General features: G+C 46.6%; 1 protein-coding gene across 2 annotated transcripts in view; it reads right to left on the bottom strand.

The window, feature by feature from the left end:
• Positions 1-3,670: 3,670 nt before the first annotated feature.
• Positions 3,671-18,541, bottom strand: part of LOC118231961 (CCR4-NOT transcription complex subunit 2) — a 44,517-nt gene continuing 29,646 nt past the window's right edge. For both annotated transcript variants that reach the window (XM_035426399.1, XM_035426400.1), the window contains exons 6-15: positions 17,776-17,855; positions 16,765-16,890; positions 15,010-15,134; positions 13,809-13,929; positions 12,892-13,048; positions 10,149-10,210; positions 9,787-9,836; positions 9,150-9,250; positions 7,593-7,737; positions 3,671-5,191 (exon numbers count right to left, since the gene is read on the bottom strand). In XM_035426399.1, the coding sequence (XP_035282290.1) occupies positions 5,105-5,191; positions 7,593-7,737; positions 9,150-9,250; positions 9,787-9,836; positions 10,149-10,210; positions 12,892-13,048; positions 13,809-13,929; positions 15,010-15,134; positions 16,765-16,890; positions 17,776-17,855 (1,054 nt within the window). In that variant the 3' untranslated portion in view covers positions 3,671-5,104. The remainder of the gene's footprint in view (positions 5,192-7,592; positions 7,738-9,149; positions 9,251-9,786; positions 9,837-10,148; positions 10,211-12,891; positions 13,049-13,808; positions 13,930-15,009; positions 15,135-16,764; positions 16,891-17,775; positions 17,856-18,541) is intronic.

Here is an 18,541-nt window from a genome sequence, read left to right as displayed (position 1 = left end):
AATCTTTCCTTGCGTGCGATATTTTCTGAGAATTAGAAATCTCTAAAATGGAGATTCTACCACAAATATTGATATTTATGATGTTGCAGAATGACATTAATGCCAATGAAAGCAAACGAAGAGTAGCGATGACAGACCGTGACCGTGTCAAGTTATCTGGAGGAGGAGACGGCGATGCCGACCACGCGCTAATTAGAAGAAAATTAGGCACTTAAAATATCTCTGCGCGAATATGAAGGGACCAGATTGCACGTGGGCAGGGCCTCGATTGAAGACATTCATTTGTTAATTAGAAGAGAATTAGATCCCTAAAAACAGCACGCGCTCGGCATAGAGACGTCCCACGCGCTTAATTGCGCAGACCACGCACCCTTCAGAGCTGTAAATGGTCTCAGGAAAATTCCTTATTCGCCACAGAAATTATAATTGTGTCCTCTAGTAGGCGGTAGTTTAGATAATTTTCTAAACCATTATTTTTCGTTACAACCACAGTGCATGCTCTCATTTCCCCCTGCTCTTACGGTATGAAAGCTATTTTGTTTCGCTATTAAGTTGAAGACCTGTATAAAATAACCTCGGGGCTTTGAGAGACTTTATCTCATTAGCAAGCGATAGCTAATAAATTAGCCTACAGTGTCTTCGTAATAATGTAAGGGGTTATTTCCCATGGCGTGGCCCAAATTTCTCCAAGGATAACACCTTGAAATATTTTGAAAGCAAAACCATTCACGCTGCAAGTAAACCACACAGTACCTCTCCCACACAATCTGAAGAGACCATCAAGAGTAGAGTCTGCCAAAGTAGTAACTAGTCATTTAAATTAAGCAGGCGAGATACAGTATCCACACATAAAAGACGCGTCATCACCAATGCGTATTCCCATAATGATGGACCAATACTGCCTTCTTATCGTTTTTCGGAGACCAGTTTATGAACCCTCGTAAAACCATTAATTGTTTTTTTTTTTTTTTTTTTAAACCCGTGAAACCAACATCGCACATAAAACCTGCCACAGACCACTTGTATGGCTAGGGGACGTAGTTCGAGACGTACTTTGGATTAATGGGTTAATTGCGCACAACAAAGAAGCACTTCCAAAACTTAGTACATGGCCGATTGCACAGTATTTCGGGATCGTCGTTTTAAATTCCATCTTTAACCAGAAACGATGCCAAATAGTTTTTTCTGGTAACACTGTGTAAGCCTAACCATCGCAGGCTAATACTAAGGCTAATTTACCTAGAGCAAATTCTAACGTTAGTCAAAAAATTATATGGTATAGTGCTGGCTCGCCAGTCTTCAGAAAACAGGAACTTCTTTTCCATGACTTACACTGGTGTTATTCAATGCCAGAGGGTACCAGGGATGCAACTGGTCTCTATTTCATGAAGCCGCTAGATGGGTGGCACTGATTGGAAGGTGACTTGTCAGCAGGTTTTTGTCTCAGGAGCCCTCCCTCTTGTGGACAACCAGAGAAGTACATCGGTTAAAGCGCAGGTATATCACAATCATTTTATGCATTCAGAAACGAAAATCCCCACGGCCTGGTATTGAATCCAAATTGTCCCCATGCACAGCAGTCCCCACAAGGCAACACATAATTGGTTTTAACATCTCCCAAAGAGACAAGCATTTAGTCAGTGAATTACTCTCTCATCGCTCACCAGTGACTTCTGCTGTTCAATTAGGCGCCAAGTCGACTTCTTCAAGTGGAGCAAAAAGCATTTTCCTCCACCTCATGTCTGTGTATGCTGCACTTCTGGACTGTGGAGGTGAAAAGCAGCTACAGCAGCTTGATGTCACCCATTTCAGAAGAAAGCGTGTACTTTTCTGACTCTCCCTAACTGCTAGCAGAGGTTTATGCAATGGCCACGGCAGGGGAATAAAATTGCCCATTCCAAACTGGGAGGAATCTGGGGAAAATCATAAAAGAAAACAGCAACATCAAAAATGGTGAAGAACACGACCCATTAAAACAATAAACTGCTCATTTGCCCAAATATGCTTATTTTGATTATTTCAACAAGACCTTGGATTTTAAACATGTTGAAATGTTTTGCTCTGTAATTAACAAGTATTTTTGTAAACACAGCCAACAACTCTTATTACAACTCCTCCTTGGGGAAGTACCTGCTTTACTAAACACCCTGAGCCCATCCTGTCATTCTCAGTACTTGCTTTACTGAAGACCCTGAGCCTGTCATCCTCAGAACCTGCTTTACTGAACACCGAGCCCATCCTGTCATTCTCAGTACTTGCTTTACTGAAGACCCTGAGCCTGTCCCGTCATCCTCAGTACCTGCTTTACTGAAGACCCTGAGCCCATCCTGTCATTCTCAGTACTTGCTTTACTGAAGACCCTGAGCCTGTCATCCTCAGTACCTGCTTTACTGAACACCGAGCCCATCCTGTCATTCTCAGTACTTGCTTTACTGAAGACCCTGAGCCTGTCCTGTCATCCTCAGTACCTGCTTTACTGAAGACCCTGAGCCTGTCCGGTCATCCTCAGTACCTGCTTTACTGAACACCTTGAGCCTGTCATCCTCAGTACCTGCTTTACTAAACACCGAGCCCATCCTGTCATTCTCAGTACTTGCTTTACTGAAGACCCTGAGCCTGTCCTGTCATCCTCAGTACCTGCTTTAGTGAACACCCTGAGCCTGTCCTGTCATCCTCAGTACTTGCTTTACTGAACACCCTGAGTCCGCACTGTCATCCTCAGTAGCTGCTTTACTGAACACCCTGAGCCTGTCATCCTCAGTACCTGCTTTACTGAACACCCCGAGCCTGTCATCCTCAGTACCTGCTTTACTGAACACCCTGAGCCTGTCCTATCACCCTCAGTACCTGCTTTACTGAACACCGAGCCCATCCTGTCATCCTCAGTACCTGCTTTACTGAACACCCTGAGCCCGCACTGTCATCCTCAGTACCTGCTTTACTGAAGTCATTACCTGCAGAGCTCATTTAAACAACAAGCAAGGACCCATCATACTGCAAGACTTTGGCAAAATGAGGTAAAAGGCTCCTCTGATTCACAATACAATTTTAGAACTCCCTCTGTCTAATTTGCCATGTTAAAATAAGCCTTCCTTTACAAAACATCATATCCTGCCATGTTACTCCTGCATGATCACTGCCTGAACTCTCAGCTTAACACTTTGTGATACTTACCGTGTACATACATCACACTGAAGTGAACAGCACATAAAAGTAGCGTCACTTGAGGAAGAGGAAATCTTAAACTTGACAAATTACTTTCAATTGCTGAGTTCAAACGTGTACTTCATGACTCTGTGACTGAAGTATGCTCCTGTTTTTAACCTCTGCTCAGATTTTTAATTACAGTTACACTGCAGTCTCACTCCCCCCATTTGATGTGTGTAACCCGTTTGTATACTGTGTTTTATGACATCTCCCCCTCGCAAAAAAGATTTAGATTTCAATGGGGTTTTTCCTGGTTAAATAAAGGTTAAATTAAAAATTAAAAAAATATCCAAGAAAACTCTGGGGATGGCAATTTGTGGGCTAGGGTCACTACCAGGCCCAAGCGGTTCGGGGCACTGAACGCTGAATTCGGGGCACAGTCTCAGAACCGTGAAGCCCCTCCCCCTTGAGCATGGCCACGCCCACAGCCAGCCCCTCCCCCAAATCACACTCCCACACTACATTCAGGAGAGCCTTTTCTACTTTATTACAAAGAGAAGAAGCTTGAACGTGGTCAGAAAATACAAGATTGATCTTTTTCAATTTTTTTCTTTTTTTTTTTTTTATTGGGTTTTCCTTTTCCTATGAAATGCTGCCGTTTAAAACAGCCAGACTGAAATGCCTCAAGTCCTCTTCCTTAGAATCCCAACTTGTTCAACTTGGGTATGGGTGTCCTTGGTTCGCTGAAAATCTGGCCCTTCTGTTTTGTCGTCGTTGTCGTCTTTTTTAGTCGGTGTTGCCATTCAATTGTAAAAGTGCACAGGGCTCAACCGTGTTCCCCGCCCAGCAGCTCCAGAAATGTCCCGTTTAAATCCACGTATTGCGTCCGAGCTCACCTCCTAAAAACGAGGTGGGGCAGGGCAATGCTTTTTTTTTTTTTTTTCCCAAAATAGATGTCATATATATATAATATATACACATTCGTACATACATATCTTTATTCATGTGATGTCCAAAAAATTAAAAAAATGTACACGTTTATTACAAAATCGTAACAAAGACTGGACAGTGTTTTCGCTCGTTCTGGAACGATGAAGCTCAGCAGATCGCCCAAACCCTGGAGATCATCCCGTGGGCTCGCACCGATGACGTTCACTAAAACAGTCTCCGATTCGGTTTTATTGAAGCTAGGCAGTAATGCCATCAAGACAGAGGTGAGTGTGGGTTTGGGTGTGTAAGTGTGAATCTGTGTGTGTGTGTGTGTGCGTGTACAAGACGGGGTTGGGCAGGAAGGAGATGGAGAAGGAGAAGGACGTTCGGGAGAAAGGAGGAGAAAAAAAATGACAGGCCGCGTATTTTCCCAAACCATATGAGAATGAGTCCTAACAGGGACATAAACGCACAAACTTTCTTTGTGTTATTTGATAACCAAACAGTGCTATAACGAACATGGCATCATTTCTATTGCCCTTATTTTGTTTGTGTTTATGCTACTAAACTGTTAGTGATTCTTGGTGCCTTGTATTTATTTATTTGTTTATTTATTTAAATTTCTCAGGGTTTTTTTTCTACTTGGAAAGATCAATCGTGAACCTTTTGTTTATGGTTGTGTGTGTTTGAACGACAGCCATCCTGCCCTTGAGCAAAATGGGCATCCTTAGAGCCGTAAACGTAAAACTCAGACGTTGCTCAAACGAAGAATGACGGGGAAAAAAAAAAAACGAAACGAGGAATAAAAAAATAAAAAATAAAAAAAAAGGAACAAGCGTTGTTGGTGTTTGTTTGGGCCGCACAAAATTTGTAAGGCAGGACTCCCCGGAAACGGTGACCCTTCTGCCGAATTCAATCTGCCAGATCCTCAAGGAATAAAAACCAGGATTGCCCGAGTCACGCCGCCGCCCGCTGGAGGAGGAAGTGACGCGCCGAGGCAGCCATACCCCGTGAACAGGGAAGTCTCTCAGAAGGCTTGCTGAGCTGGGTTGTAGTTGAAGGTCGACGGCACGTGAGGCCGCTCTTCTAGCTTGTCGTATTCCAGGTGAAACTCCTGGGGGAAAAAAAAAACAAAAAAAAAAAAAAACAGGACACACAGTGCTGGAGTTAGCGGAATCTACACTGAGATGACGGGAAGGAACGAGGCTGGAGCCAAGAGTGATGAACGACATGAACGACAATGGGAATGGCATTAATGGGAATGAGGCTGTTGGGGAAAGACAATGGTGGGGAATGACGCTGGTGGGGAATGGCACTAGGGGGAATGACACTGTTGGGTAATGGCACTGGTGGGGAATGACGTTGGTGGGAAAGACACTGGTGGGGAATGGTGTTGGTGGGAATGACACTGGTGGGGAATGGCGCTAGGGGGAATGACACTGTTGGGGAATGGCACTGGTGGGGAATGGTGTTGGTGGGAATGACACTGGTGGGGAATGGTGTTGGTGGGAATGACACTGGTGGGGAATGGTGTTGGTGGGAATGACACTGGTGGGGAATGGTGTTGGTGGGAATGACACTGGTGGGGAATGGCGCTAGGGGGAATGACACTTGGGGAATGGCACTGGTGGGGAATGGTGTTGGTGGGAATGACACTGGTGGGGAATGGCGCTAGGGGGAATGACACTTGGGGAATGGCACTGGTGGGGAATGGTGTTGTGGGAATGACACTGGTGGGGGAATGGTGTTGTGGGAATGACACTGGTGGGGAATGACACTAACATGTCAATACTACCTAAAACACACTACAGTGTGTGTTTTATTGTATAACAGAATGTACCGCTTTTTTCATTCCACTGTGCTGCTGAATCAGAATCACTTGCTCCTAACCATAGACAAAATATGGACAAAGTGATTGTGACATCAGTCACTGACTTTCCACTGGCTTGCAAAAAGCATTTTGAAACTGCTGAAGAGTGGAAGGGGGAACCCGTACATCAAGAACTCCGGACAGGGTCCGGGCACACTGTGATTGACAGTCCTGAGCAATCACTAAGTGCAAGAGCTTTTCTTGTTTAATCGATGGAAAGCACGACCTCAGCAATCAATGAGACGCCCGCCTCAGAACTGTTCTCTTCTTCTCACACACACAACTGGGCTTCTGAGCTAGTTTAGCAGTGCCAAAAGAGTATTTAAATAGTCTAAAATTGTAAAAAGTCACTAGTCTGATCACTTTTACTCTTCTGAAACCTGGATTTACATGCTATTGGCAAGTGTAATTGTTGGACCCCTATTTCAAACTGAAACGCGTCCCTTTAAAATAAGGGTTCATGTTGAGAATCGTACATTCAGAATATCTCTCGATTGGTTCCTGATTCAACATCGCTAACTCTTAAAAAAAAAAAAGAAAAAAAAAGAAAATAACCTTAAAAAGGCTTTTTATAAGCACAATCGCACAGTGCACTATGGGATTGCTGGCTCCTGTTTACAAGGGGCATTGACTATTTTTGGTATCCAGGGGTGTGGGCTTTCATGGTCCTTGACTTCACTTTCTTTGCATTCAACTGAATAACTTTCAACTCAATCAGTGACTGGAGAAACCACAACCCCGCATAGTAGTGAAACAGTCAACTGCCATTTTAAAGGGAGACTTTGAAACCAGAGAGCCAGCAATCCCACAGTGCATTGCTTCACTGTGTTTATATGTTCATAAGCCGAAGGCTGAACCCTTTTTCATACCTGAGACAAAATGTTTATTTGATGAAGTGCTACGGCTTTTTAGTCCCTCAGCTGGTGGGGGGGGTTCTGGCACGGTGTTCCCTCTTCAACTTTTCGAGGGACTGCTGGTGGAAAACGGCGGGGGGGGGCGGTATTATCGGGGGGCTGTGGAGACACAGCCCTCCCCCCCCCCCCAATGTGCTCTTTCAGAAGCATGTCGGAGGAGAGTACTGCCTCTCGGCGGTTAGAGCCTCATCTCCCAGCGATGTGGGGGCGGGTTGTGCAACGATAGCGTCCGTTAGCAGCCGAGCGAGCGGACCGGGGGAAAAGGGCCAGACACTGAGAGAACGGACAGAGCATGACCTGAGGTTCGGAGAAATACGCTTCACGGACGGGACAAAAGTAAAACATCAAGGGGCCACGCGTTCACGATAGTACAATCACCTGAGTAAACCGTACTTCGCAAAAAAACATGGGGTCAACAACAAAAAAAGACAGCAGATTTGACTGAGGGAGGAAAACTTACACGGTTACGGAAGAATACACGTGACAATATACTTCACGTACCTGACTGAGACCGAGACAGACCTTACAAACACATGTAACTACTGACCTTATACACACCCATGTGACTACCAACCTTAGAAACAGACTAGAAATAACTAGAAATCTATTAAACAAGCAGACCGGGTTAGTTTAGCTTCTGGACTCCCAGTTGAAATCACCGGGGATTTCATGTGAAAAGAAACAGATCCCGGTGTGTGAACGGCAGGCGACGGCCCAGCCGATGGCCTCACCTTAGCTACCTTCCTCCAGTTAAGACAGTCGAAGAAGTAGTACGTTCCCCGCTCGTAGGTGTTGGTCTTTAATGTGGGCTCCATGCCCGGGGCCCGCGTGATCCACACTCGCTCCTCCTTGTGGTACCTCCAGTCGCGGTTAAAGCTGTGTGTGTGGGGGGGGGGGGGGGGGGACATGAACGCTTTACTTGAGGAACAGAGAAACGGTCTGTGATTAATCTGGGGAATCTCTATGCAACAGCTCAGAGGGTCAGGGCTCGTACCAAACTCAGTGTAAAAGAGCTCGGGGGTCAGACTGCTGAAGGGACATTTTAATGACAACAAATCATTAACCCATTCATTTACTCTCAAGACATCTCCCTAACCCAAAAAATAATTGAAAACCATGTGCATTTAGATCCCCTCAATATCCAATTAATCTTCAAAGTGCTTTCAACTAATTAGCAAAATGCACAACTGCAAAAATTGCTTTTTTCCATACAATTATGTAATAATTGCATAATAGCTTGTTCACTGTAGTGCTCAGCCCCTATAGAGGAGAATAACAGCCAAGTACACTTCATGTGAAGTGTCACTGCACCAGAATTTTAAAGCGGTACATGATCGCTCACAATCCTACTGGTCTCCAGCATAGTCTGAATTTTTTGCATTCGAATAAGCCCAGTGTCCATTCAGTCTAAACGGTCACGGTTTTCACGACATCAGCGTTTTGCAGAGTAGAGGGAACTGTTTGCATGTATACAAGTTAAATGTAGAGCAAAGTGAAAGCAAGCCTTCAAATGAAACCTCATATTCTTCAGAGCCTGCACTGGGTGAAAAAAAGATACTACCCTAACTGGCCTGAAGAGGGCAGCAGTTTCACACCAGCTGCAAAGCCAGAGATCCCTGATGGAGATCACACGAACACGCTTTCTACTTAAAGTACCATCTTACTCATCGCTGGAAGATTCTCAGAATCGTTCTTTCATCGCCACGCGACACAGAGCACTCGTCCGTCATCTCTATCGACTCCAAGAGGTCGGATTCTTCTGGACAGGACCCCCGGATCCATTCAACAAAGTTCAGAGCCCTGAGAGACGTGCTTTACAACACACGCACGGCCACTTACACATGAGCCGCCAAACTCAACACGATGCATAAGTAATATACAAAAAAAGCAAAAGGCTTTTTCAAGGGGGAGATTGAGTCCCCTGCCCTTGGTCTCTTCCGCAACGCTAACGAACAGACAGCAGTTAATGAGCAGCCGCCATAAAACAGACCAGTAAAGATTGATTGGTCCTGCAGTTATAAGGTCATCACCTCCTATCCAATCAGGAGGAGATTTACACGCCGGGCTCGATGGCGGGATCCCTGCTGACGTTCGCTGCGTCAGGGCTGAGCACGGCGAGCTCCATTCTGTAAACGCTGCTCCAACGTCAGCCAGGAACCGTAACAAACTTCCCCGCCCATGAAACGAGTCCTGCTATTGGCCGAGAATAACCCCTCCCCGCGCGCGTGCACAGCCGTGACCTCCGACCCTCTGACCCCCGACCCCAGTCCAGGCGACGCAGTACGTACAGCTCTACCGCTGCCAGGAGCTGTAAGAGGTCTCCCCCGTTCATGTAGTACAGGTAGAACAGCAGGTCTTCTCCGTATCGAGAGAGTTTTATTGCAGCCAGCTGCGGGGGAAAAAAGAGAGAACAGAGAGAGAGAGAGAGAGAGAAAACAGTCTGTGATGAAGAGGAAAAAAAACAGCCTTCCCGCCATTTTTATCTGCCCCAGCCCCGGAACCTTCCGTCAGCTGTCAACGCCACTGCGTGTGTGCTTAGCGTTTCCACAGGTCCCAGTTTAGTGTCCATAAACAGCCCCCAGCTACTCTGCCACAGGGCCCCATTTCTGATGCATGCTGAATCATTACAGTTAAAGTTCTTCCAATAAATAAATGTAAAGTGATAAATTATGTATAAACGCATTTTAAAACAAAGATAAGCTGAACACCAGGGTGTCAGACAGGAGGGCTGCAGTCTCTGCTGGGTTTTGGTCACGTTACATGCAGACAGCACAGCCCTCCCGGACACTCCTGCTCTCATGTAATAGTGCGGTGCTGTAACAGACACTCTCTCAAAATATCAGCATTAGTTATTTTCCATAAAAGCAGTAAAGCTCCATAAACGAGAGGGAAGGGTGATCGGCTGCTCCTGGTGGGGATGCCTACCTTGTCCCTTATGTGAATGTTGGTTAAATACTCAGACGGCACATGAAAGTCTGGAAAAGAACAAGCCGATTCACAGTCAGAACAAAGGCTGAGGAAAGACTGCCTCTCCTGCCTGACTCAAACCCCTCCCACTGCCTCTCCTGCCTGACTCAAACCCCTCCCCAACTCCTCCCACCCAACTCAAAGCCCTCCCCTCTTCTCCCTCCAATCTGATTTAAACTCCTTCCACCAACTAAAACCCTTCCCCATGCCCCTACCACCTGACTAAAACCCCTCCCACAAACTCAAACCCCTCCCCTGCCACTCCCACTAGACTCAAACCCTTCCCCCTGCCCCCTGCCCAGCTGAAACCCATCGCTTACCGATGTCTTGAGGTCGGCAGGGCGCTGATGCCCAGGGGGAGGCAAATTTGGGGTACAGATTTCTGAGAGACGGAAAGAAATACAGATAAGCACTTTCTATCTCTGCATACACCTGATGTGTGGTGAGCATTCTGGCACAAAATGGCTGCTGTGCATCATCCAGGTGGGTGCTACACGTTGGTGGTGACTGGAGTGAGTTTCCTCCGCATCACTGCAAAGCACTTTGAGTGCACAAAAAGAGCGATATAAATGCAAAGAATTATAAGTATACACCTAAGGCTAATAAAATAAATGACGCACCAACATGCCGGGCTTGGAAGGAATTCAGTACGGATTTGTCCACACTGTGGCAGGACAGTGTGTAAAGAGGGTCAGCTGGAATAGTGAGCTCCACACTGCCCCCTGCTGGACACAAGTCTCTTCATCTAACAGCAGTCCCACAGGAATATTCCCGGGGGCATTCCACGCTGCAGTGTCTACACAGAACGTGTGTCCATCGCAGTGGCTCGATCGTCCATTCAGCACAGCTCAAAGAACGAGTCCTCACTGGCATTTTCATTCAAGGGGGAAACAAAATCAATCAGTGACTCTAACATCCATGTGCTGGCATTAAACTGCCGACAGATCGCAATAGATCTGCCAGGACCTCCTCTATACCAGAATGCACTGCAAAGTGGCACCGTGCAGCATTTGGTCGATGTGCCTTCTCATTTAAGGTTACTACTCGTTGGAACGCATGCCCGGAATTAATTAGTCAGGCACCCACCAGTGGCTTCACAGCCAAACCAAACTCAAGCCTTAAATATAAACAAACACGTAATACGTTACTGCTGGACATAGTCCAAGTGTAATTTTACACTACATTACGCAGTACAGCGTGTAGCCTTTTATCCCGATGCACCTTGGTACACCTAAATGTCCGCGGCCTCCTCCTGATGCGTTTTCATATTTTGCGTACGTGTGTGTGCGCATGTGTGTGTGTGAGTGTGAGCTTAATCTCACTCTGTCTTCAGTCAGAACTCGTGGGCTATCTGTACACAGAGCGCTCTTTCCTCCACAGTGCACTGATGCTTTGGTCTTCTTTCAGAGATTACAGAACAGTGTAGTGCTGTATTCGAGCTTACGGACAGTACAGGCCGATGATCCTCAGTCCTGGAGAGATACAGAGTCTGCAGGTTTTTGTTTTTGCCTTAGGAGCCCAAGAAACCAGATGACCCGAGTTAACCTCGTCATCAACTTGCTTTCAGTGACTGCTCTAGACGAGTAACAGCAAAAGCCAGCAGACCCTGCGGCTCTCCAGGGCCAGGACTGAGAAGCACCAGTACAGGGCCGTCCGTGTCACAAACGTTATTTCAAATTTGTTTGCGCGTCATTCGACAGGACTTCAGCTGCCTCATCTGCAGTATTACTCCATTACTGCTTTCAATTCCCCCACCCCCCCACCCCCAAAACGTTCAGCGCAAATCCTCTGATTGGACCGGACAAAACACACAGCTGGAAATCAATCCCCTCACTTCCATATCGGACCGCAGCCATTGATTGGCTGGCAGTGATGAGAACCAGAGCCAACAGATACTGGGGCGAACCTGCAGTTCATTACATAAGCCCTGTCCTCACACTTAGAGCATCAGTGACTCTGCAAGAGTGGGGCCTGGAGATATGACCAGGATATCATTTTACACGCGCTCCAGTCCGCCCCCAAGGGGTCGATAGTCTTCAAGACGCGACTAACGATCTTTCGGTTAATTACAGCGATAATCTGAGATATTAATCCAATTACCACTTAAGTCAGGTGCAGGAGAAGACTGGCAGTCCCACAGTTACATCCGCATTACGCACAGGTCTGTATATAGCACATTACACTGTGCTGTGTGTACAGCATTACACTGAGCTATGTGTAGAGCATTACACTATGCTCTTTGTAGCAAATTAAACAAGGCCACCAAGGACATCTGAAGTAGCATTTCTTGGCAAGGCTGGGAAATGTTGATCTGGTAAAAAGAAATGCTTCCAAATGTTTGGGAAATGAATGAAAATGAGTAACCTGTAAATAATTAAAAATGTAAGGTACAAGAAAATGATCATTAAAAAAAAAACCCTTTTCAGTATGCAGCAGGAGTATGCCACTAGAATCAGAGGAAGCTGCAAAAGCCTGACTTACGTAACGGAAAAAGTCGAAAGCGTACAATTTCATCATTAAACACAATCACTGTCAGTCGGTCTGCCGTCCCTTTCATGGATTGATGTTGTTGTATGAAAACTTTCCCATGAATCAATCCACTTCTCTCAGCATTGATGGAAAGCAGAGGAACCAGCGCTGCCAAAGTGGTTATAATAAGAATCTCATCTTCCTTTCAAAGCAACTCCGAAAAATAAGCATTGCTGAGCTGCGGTATTTGTTTGGGGGGGGAGAGGGGTTTGTGGTTGCTTGTCAGGGGCAGGCAAAGTGCGGGTTTTAAATGGAAATTTCTGGAAATCCCATCTGCCATGTATGAAAGGTCACCAGCTACCCCCCTCCTACCCCCCTAGTACCCAGCAATTCATAGACATTCTCACAAAAATCAATGAATACAAAAATTAAATAGTATGTAAACTTTCAGAATTTTCATTCATAAATTCAGAATCATCCATAGCTCACTATGCAGCCACACATACACAAAACACACAAAAAGAACCACAGGCTCTGGACTACATTACCCAGCAGCCCCTTTGGCGCACGGAATTGCGCAGCTACGGCACTCACTCTGGAGAGTTGAGGTTGAGTCCTAGTGTCGTCAAGTCGCTGCCGAGCGCCAGGTGCACCATCCCCGGGTCCGTCTCCGCCGCCCGGATGAAGGTTAGCAACCCGATCATCCCGAACTGGTCCGTTACCATCCCGGAGGGAATGTTCGTCACCCGCCCTGAAGGGGGCAGCACAGAGCTTAGCGAAGCACAGGCTCATCTCTGATGGCCTGACCCAAATGCCTCAGAGTGGGGCCCTTGAGTTAACTATCTGAATTGACCTTGTGTTGATTGTTGGTGTTAATGCCAGTTTAAGTGCCTGGAGCTGGTGTGTTTACCTGATAGTCGCACAACCACACGCAGTAAAGTCAATAAAGTTTGACCTTTAAAAACTCACAAATAACAGCTAAATAGTTCTCAAGATACAGAGAAGACATGGTGAAAAAACATAGACTGCCATACTTGCATCATTACGGGGTTATACAAGCATGCAGAGCCGGTGGATAATGCGTTCTGATGAGCAAGTGCAGCCAATTCAAATAATTAAGACGAGCTCTGGAGACCGTTTTATTTAGACAGTTCGGGAGAATTATCTTCTCCTTCTGACCATCCATGCCAGTGACTGGATATACTTGTCTAACACCTGGTGTGCGCCTAGAGAAACACAATACAAGTTTTAAAAAAAATTTTACTTTTTTTTTTATATAACCTTTATTTTACCAAGCAGGTCGATTAAGATGGGAATCTCAGCTTAACTACGAGCTTATACAAGCACCAAGGAGCTGCTGGATGACGTGTGTGGATGAGCAAGCGCAGCCAATTCAAGTGAGCTGCACCAGCGGTATCTTTTAAAAATGGCTGGTCTCTGAGCCACGAGCGGGTCTGTGATTGGTCAGCCTCAGTGAATCCCTGACGGGTGATTGGTGGAGAGCAGCTCACCGTCCGGTAACACCTGGATCCCTTTCTTCTGCTGGTTGTTGTTCTGCGCGGTCGAGCCCTTGTCCCCCGGGAACTTGGGCCCGTCCGTGCTCGACGCACTCTTGCCCGACGAGTTTAAATTCTGAGGGAGGACGGAGGGAGACAGCGCCACATTACTGCTGAAGCCGGCAGCCATTTTGACCATCCCCACAGCAGAACATAACATCGCCTCGACTGCGTTTTACCGAGATTTCCCCGGACCCAACACGACGGTGGACCCAGGACATGTTTTTCCCAGGGATGAGGTAAGTAACACGCCGTTTCCTTATGCCTGAACCTTCCAGTTTTTGCTTCCTTGCAAAACAAGAGACCGGGAGCAATAAACGGAGCACTATCACTTTATAATCACGACTGGCCTGGACAGGGATGGAGAGAGCCAATCAGGAGGAAGACAGGATAACCAAAAGTAGTATGGTTGTGCCGCCATTGTGGTTCAGACACACCCGATCCCTCAGATTATACACCGCGTGGCGATTATGGCGGTAGAGATCAAAGAGGCACACAGACGGAGGAGTGGTCAGAACACACAGCCCTCCTTCGACCCGTCGAACACGAGGGTTTTTATCTGCGCTGGCAACCACATAGACACAGTCGAGGGCTGCTGATTGGACACTTCCCTTCCCTTCCCATGATGCCCTCCCACCAACCCTGCCCCGGCCTTATCTTCGCAGACACCTTGTGCCATTAATGAGGCGTGAGGGTCAGGCGGCTGCACACCGTTAATGCACAGAGCTGTGCCAGAGCTCGTTTCTCACCATCGATTCGCGCTCTAAGAGGACGATCAAAAGCGAGCTCAGATCTAACAGACGCTGGGCGCTGTGATGCTTTGTTGTAACTTTAATGAAGAGAGGGCTGCCGCCCAGCGAGGCGTGTTTATTATTGATCTGCGATGGTCTTAAAGGGTGTTTAAAGTGTGCCAGGGTGGGTTTTGATGACTAACGAATAGACCGGGTACAAGACATTTTTAGAAGCATTTTTTTAAAAAGTATTAGAAACTTTTATTGACCTTCATGTGCATCGACGCAAGAGGGGCAATTAAGTAAAGACTCGGTGCTCTCCTGAAGTCATGAGAGAACCGAGGAAGATGATGATGATGAAGAAGGAGAAGATGATGATGACGACGATGAAGAAATGAGACCCTGCGGGCGGCAGGCGCACTCACCGATTTGCTGTCGTCGTTACTCGACGTGGGGTCCTTGTAGTTGGGCCCTGGCAAAGCTGGGAAGTCCTCGTTGTGGATGGAGAAGTCTTGGGACTGCTCGTTCGATGGCTTTGTGACCATCCCAACTGCAGGACGACAAAGGCCACCTCGTTTGGCATGATGATGTTGCCCATAGCGACCACTTGCTGGTGCTTTTAATATCAAGGTAACATAATGGCTAACATAAAACACATTTAACTGGGATCTCATAAGGTGTTTTTCTCAAGCTGTGGCTCCTAAGGCGGGTGGGTCTGAGGTCCATACATTTCAAAAATATTTGGGGGAAAATTTCAATGCTCATCAAATTCAAACCTCAGTTAATTACAGCCAATGCCAAATCATAAACATTAAGCAACATTATTGTGTTTAAGATGGATAGCTACCCTATATAATTTTGCTAGCTAGCCTGCTACACGTGCAGGAAGGGAACTAATAGATGGTAGCCCATAACGAGCCAGCTTAACATCTCCAACGTTGACTCATTATTATATAGAAGTTATGGTTATTCCATAAACAGAAATGTGGCAAAAACGTTCATCAAAACAAGAAGACTAAGACGGCCATGCCATATGAGGTCACTTCAGGACATTTCTCCAGAATCATTCTTGGCAGCAGCGCAGTACTGCACTGTTTGTCCCTGACTCAACAGAGGGGGAGCTCAAGATTTCACGTGGGTTCGAAAGTTTGCGCATGAGAAGACAACAGCAGGCTCTTGGCAACGCAGCTCAAAGGCCTGGCACGCCAACTGCACACAATAAGAGCCCCTGAATAGAACAGGACTATTATATTTTAACCCTGTTGGGTGTGAGATTGCAAATATGCGATTGGAATGTTCTTAACTGAACATTCTAATGCTGATGTCACAATCACTGCCGGTAACTAGATGTAACTGAAAGTTCTAGAACACAGATTTAGAATTTTGAAAAAAAGAAAAGAAAAAAACATTCCAAAAAACCTGCCCTTCAAAGGGTTAATGCGAGGGTCAGTGCATATTGAGTAACGGTGCGCCTGATCCCTGGACATTGGTGTGCCGCTGTGGTTTAACGGTGTGAGAAACGACCACGTCGCTGTGCGGCTGGAGGTATAAAACTAGCTGAGCTGGAAACAGTGCAGAGAGAGTAATGTGAGGGTTTAGAGAAAAGCAGAAAATGCTCAGCTGTTCTGCCTTTCCATTAGATCTGCATCAGCATCCACTGCAATAGTTTCTGGGCATTTCAGAGGTAGAGAGAGATGAGCACACAGCCTGACTGAGTCAACAAGGCAGGCATCTCTCACCCTGGTACTGGGGGCTCCCTCATCAAAAGTCGGTCGTCTTTAAAAGGCTTAATAATAAAAAGATATACTGCTGGTACGTGCTATAAATCTGTCATTGTGTGGTGCCTGAAAAGATAATAAACCTGAAAGCCCACGGCATGATAATTCTGTAATATCCTCACCGTGTCCGGGGCCTGTGTAATGCGTCAGGACCACATTACCATAAAAACGTTTGAGGAAATACCTCTTTTACTTTTATGATTTCACACACACACACACAACTGTAAATTTAATTTCGGACGGACACCTACGAGACGAGAGATAACGAATAGATACAGCATGCGAAAACCGTTCCCCTGTGCCGGACGGAGTTGGGAGACCCGGATAAGGACACTTTTTTTTTTTGCCTGAGAAAAGAGGAACGCTCAGGAGGAAAAGGAGGCGGGGCTTGAGGGGGCCTACCGTACGGAGCCCTCCCAGCCAGCGGGTTGAGTAACGGCGTTGGGTTGCCACTTCCTTCCCTTCGACTCCTGTCGGCGAGCGCCGGGAAGTCCGAGAGGTCCAGCCCGGTCACGTTTTCACTCCCGTCTGAAACGGCAGCAGCAGGAGCGCATCATCACCCACCAGCGGGAACCCCAAACCCCAAACCCCGCCCCCGCCCCCCAACCGAGGGAAAACCATGGAACAGGGCGGCAGCAGGGTGTAACAGGTGGGGAACTCGGCTGGTGACCCAAAGGTTGCAGGTTCGAGCTGCGCAAGCTGCTCTGGATATTTAGCGTCTGCTAAATGTCAGGAATGTAACGACAATCACGCTGCACGATGGAACTGAAAGACAGAGCAGTGTCAGGGCATACTAAGCTGGTTGTGGATTCTCAGAAGATAAATCGTTACTGTCCCCTGGCAATTTAAAATTAAATTAAATTTAAAAATCTAACAACAGATCTAAAATTGTGCAAATTGTATAAGCTATTCTGGACGAGGTCTCTGATAATAATGTGATGCCCTTCACAACACTGATTGAAATGGAAAGTGCTCTTTTTGTGTCGAGAACACAAGGCTCTTCAATACTGCCAGGCTAGACGAGAGCTAAAAGTACAGAAATGGGAGAGAAAATAACCTTCCTAAGACAAACAGTTACACAAAGACCCCCCCCCCCCCCGCCCCCCCCCACCCCCCCACTTCTCCCCAAGCGCCCCTGAAACTTCTGCAAAGCATGGCTGCGGTAGCCAGGCATTAAAAATCTGCTGTGTTCTGGGTTCAGTTCATTACTCCATCAAAGAAGGTCTGCATGTTCGAAGAACTGGAAAATCCCTTATTCGCCCCCAGCAGAAAGGGGGTGTTAGGAAGTTGCCTTTAAAGCAGTGATTAGGTGCAGGTAATACCAGAGGGGCGTTTATTTTTTTTTTGGGGGGTGGGGGGCGCTTTGGGGTTCACCAAACTTTAGGGGCTTTGCATGCTGGGGGAGGGGCTCACCTGTTCCGTTGAAGATGTTGCTCGATAACGAGTTGTTCATCCCAAATGCCTGATTCCTGTTCATTCCAAACCCAGACATACTGTAATGACACAGAAACACACAAAAGCTCATTAATGCTACTGGCCTGGCAGGCCAGCAATAACAGAGAGAGACCACCCTGCCATTTAATTCTCAGCACATCTGAAGAACCATAATTCAAACTTCATATTAGGCTTCTAAAATTTCACCTCAGCCCAGATCTACTGACAGCGTGACCTGCCCTCTGTACTGAGGAACTAATTTAAGGTTTCATTAGTTTTTTTTATTTTTGTTTTAAAATTATCAGTCACCTGGCAACTGATAAAGTCATGGTGTCATGTGAGAACATTACATTAAAAACAAAGAATTTGAGATTTTTTTTGCTTAAAAGTGTGGTACTATGAACCCTGGGCCTAGGTGCGGGAGAGAGAATGCCGTCGGTGTTTTGCACAGCGAGAGCCCTGTAGTGATAATCTATGTCTCTAGTAACAGGCAGACTCCCACCGAGCCTCCATTGAGCCCTGCCTGGCTCATTTCACACCCAGGGCTGAAAGGCCACTGCTCCTCTGGCGATGGTGATATGATCTCGCTGATTAATATAATAGCCGTGGCCTAATTCGCCTCTCTGTGAAGGCCAGCCTGCAGTGGAGGAGGTTCTGAAGGACACTAGTGCAGCAGCCCACAGTTAGCCTCTGTGTCCTCAGAGTGAGCAGGTCAATCGGACCATGACTCAACTACCCACAATGC

Source organism: Anguilla anguilla, chromosome 7 (genome assembly GCF_013347855.1).
Source record: "Anguilla anguilla isolate fAngAng1 chromosome 7, fAngAng1.pri, whole genome shotgun sequence".
In the NCBI taxonomy this organism is placed as follows: domain Eukaryota; kingdom Metazoa; phylum Chordata; class Actinopteri; order Anguilliformes; family Anguillidae; genus Anguilla; species Anguilla anguilla.
This window is presented reverse-complemented; position numbering and strand designations above follow the sequence as displayed.